Source organism: Octodon degus, unplaced genomic scaffold (genome assembly GCF_000260255.1).
Source record: "Octodon degus isolate 3935 unplaced genomic scaffold, OctDeg1.0 scaffold00139, whole genome shotgun sequence".
Lineage (NCBI taxonomy): Eukaryota > Metazoa > Chordata > Mammalia > Rodentia > Octodontidae > Octodon > Octodon degus.
In genome coordinates this window covers 7,588,261-7,591,511 of record NW_004524715.1, presented here as the reverse complement: position 1 = coordinate 7,591,511, position 3,251 = coordinate 7,588,261, and the positions used below count along the sequence as shown (strand labels likewise).

General features: G+C 41.7%; 1 protein-coding gene across 1 annotated transcript; it reads right to left on the bottom strand.

Moving 5' to 3' along the window:
• Window positions 1–365: 365 nt before the first annotated feature.
• Window positions 366–910, bottom strand: LOC101570480 (ADP-ribosylation factor-like protein 2-binding protein). The gene has a single exon (XM_004641644.2). It carries the CDS (start codon window positions 852–854, stop codon window positions 366–368), a length of 489 nt encoding a protein of 162 aa, XP_004641701.1. The 5' UTR covers window positions 855–910.
• Between the last annotated feature and the right edge of the window lie 2,341 nt (window positions 911–3,251).

Here is a 3,251-nt window from a genome sequence, read left to right as displayed (position 1 = left end):
GTACACAAAAGGACTCATGCAAAGCCTGTGGGGACAGAGGCTGGTAACAGTGAGCTCCTGCACACTGCTGACAGCCACATCGGCATGCATGGTGGAAAGGCTGGGGATGGAGCCTGGTTCAGAAGCACCTGAGCGAGCCACCCACAGGGCAGAGCACTAGGGTTACTGAACGCAGGAAGGTGTTTCAGAAGAAATGGGGCCAGGAGGGTCAGGTCATGCTTTGGACCCATCCATACTTAACATGAATGAAGGGCTGCAGAACAGTTCAGTCTTTCCAAGACATACTCTTCTGTTGTTGTCATCATCAGCCAAACTCTCTCTGAGACTGCTAAGCTGATGACATCCAGAATGATCCCATTCATGACCTAGTGCCGCAGATTGTTCTGGGAAGCTAGGATAGTAGAAGATTTGCACAATGATGTCACCACTAAGCCGCTGCTTAAATCCAGTCCCCGGCCTTCTTTTTCTGCTCTGTAGTCCACAAACATTTCTTTAAAAGCCAGAAAATCTGTAAATGTGAGCAGCATGTCAAAGATGTCACCAGCCACTTCATCTTTATGGTGCTGTAGCGTTGTCGTGAAGGCCGCCGTGCTGAACCCTGGGATCCGCTCCAGCAGCTGCTCCTCGATGTACTTTTCCACTAGAGAAATATATTCATTAAAAATAGGTGTGTAGGTGAGTTTGTTCTCCTCTGTGTCTTCAAACTCCCGGTAGTACTTGTCCATGACATTTCTCTGCAGTAACTGGAACTCATCATCCATGATAATGTCCTCTAAATATCCAACCACAGCATCAAATTCAGCATCAGAGGCAGAGAAGGACAGCGCCAAGTTTTCCTCCTCCAGGGCGTCCATCGTCGCGGAGCCGCATCTACCTGGGTGGATGCGCGGGTTCCCCAGCCTCTTACCGCGCCCACCGCCCAGTCTCGGCTCTGCTTTGCGGAGCCCGCAACCAGCATGGAGGGCTCAGCGGCCGGCCGACGTGGGGAGGCCTAGCTGCCCAGCCGGCTCTGGCACCCTTGCCCTGCCAGGCCGCTCCGCGCGCGCCGCCGCAGCCACGGGTCCAGAAATCCTGTAAACATAACAGAACTACTGCATTAAAACAGTTGGGTTTTTTTTTTTTTTTTTGGAGGGTTGTTTTTATTGTTTTGTGTCAAAGAAAACATTGACTCTGCAGGTAGATGAACCTGAGTTTAGGACTCTTATTCAGCCTACTCTTAAATCTCACATTAACCAGGTGAGACAAATCTTGTTTTGTTAAATGTAACTTTTAAAAGCAACATAAAACAAAAGGCAAGCATCATTTAATCAAGCCACTTATTCCTTCCTTAGATATGGAAAAATAAGTTCTAAGTAGATATATTTACAAAGGACTACATAATTATTGTATCTTATATTTGGAAATCAAAAATAATGCTTTAGAGAAAATGTATTTATATTTTTGTATGATTTCTATTTCTAATGTAACAAAATTTTGCTACTATCCAGAAAAATTCTTCGCAGCATTTAGAAAAGGTGAAGGAAGAGTCCCCCATTGCAAGTAACTTTTTTCTCAGAAAGGCCTCTAGATACTATAATCAGAGCTGCTACTTAATCCTTGATAGAAATGACATCACAGTAACTGAAAAATAATGGAACAGAGGCTTTCAGAAGATTGAAAATACAGCCTGCTTTCATCTTTGGATGACTAGAATATTGCCTCTTAAATAAAAGAATACATGTTATGAAAGAGATGTAGTTAATGATTGCTTGATCTCTTAACCTGCTGACATTTCATATTGGAAAAATAAATTGATGCCCTGAGTGTAAGGCTCAGCTAAATCAAAGCAGTAATGACACAGAGCAAAATAAAAGTGTGTAGTAGTCACTGGGCAGAAAGCAACCAAACAAAAGAGAAAGCAGATACTGCATTGTTTTAGAGGGACATTTCTTAAAAGAATAAGATTTACAAAGCCCTGAGACATGGAAGCAGCCGTGTTAAATCTCCCTGCATAGTTATTCCATCAAGCTAGAAGCAAAAATCTAACTTTCTTGTTGAATGAGACAATTCATGTTCAATCTGTGCCTACTCATAAAATCACCTGCACAGCCAAGATACTAGGTACTTTTATAAGAAAGAAAAAGGGAGAAGGCTTCTTGGGAAAAACACAACAGGGAGGAGGATGTTAGCATATTTCCATATAGGATGTGGTGCCTTAAAAGGAATTAAGTACGTATATTACTACAATAGTTGCCATCCACAGAGAAGGTCTTGGAGAAAACTTCCCTTGGCATTTGGCAGGTAACGCTGCTTATTTCTGTGATATAGTCATTATGATGCAATGCAAGGGCCAATATTTGTAAACAAGTATTTCATAAAGGGTAAATTATAGTAAAGCATGCTCAGATATTGATATTCGAATATCTTTTTTAATTTTTATTTTACATGGGGTTTTTTGTTATCTTTTATTGTTGTTGTTTTGTTTGTATTTTGTGTAGGGTGTCACTATGCAGCTCGGACTCATAGTGATCCTTCTGTTTTCAGCCTCCCCAGTGCTGGGATTACAGGCATGCACCATCACACACAGATTCAGTCACCAGCTCAGCACACCCAGGGCCAGGGCTGGTGCAGCACGTGGCTCCGGGGATCGAGTGCAGTCCCTGCACTTGCCTAAGTAGGCGCTTAGTCCACTGAGCTACCTCACTGGCCCTTTTTGTTTGTATTTTTTAAAGTTCATGTAGTTTTTAATCATCTTGAAAAGTGGTTACATGTATAGCTTCTTTCTTTCTTTTTCTTTCTTTCAATCCCCTTTGCCTTCCTGCCTTTACTTTTTCTCTTCCTCGTCCTCTTCCTCCTCCTCCTCCAGTTCTCCTATGCCTTTCCTTACTCTCTTTGATATCATGTATTTTAGCTCATGTTATGCCACCTAATCTTTACATTAATTGGGGTTATCCTTAACATCAGCCACTCTTCATATTGGTCGATTCTGCTATTTATAAATTCCGTGGTTTTTCATTTCAGGTATCTCTGGCTGACATTTTTCAAGGATCTCATATCCTTGTTGAGTTGGTTATTTAAATTTTGAACTGTTTTGGTTCATTCACACCCAGAATTCACCGTGGGCATGTTGAGTGAAATTGCCATGAACTTTAATTCATTTCTCTTTTAAATACATCTATCTTCATCCTTTCTGTGAATTTTTCATGGAAATCCTCTACCTGATATTTCATTTTCCATATCTTTTATCTTTGAGACCTTTGCTCTGCCTTGAA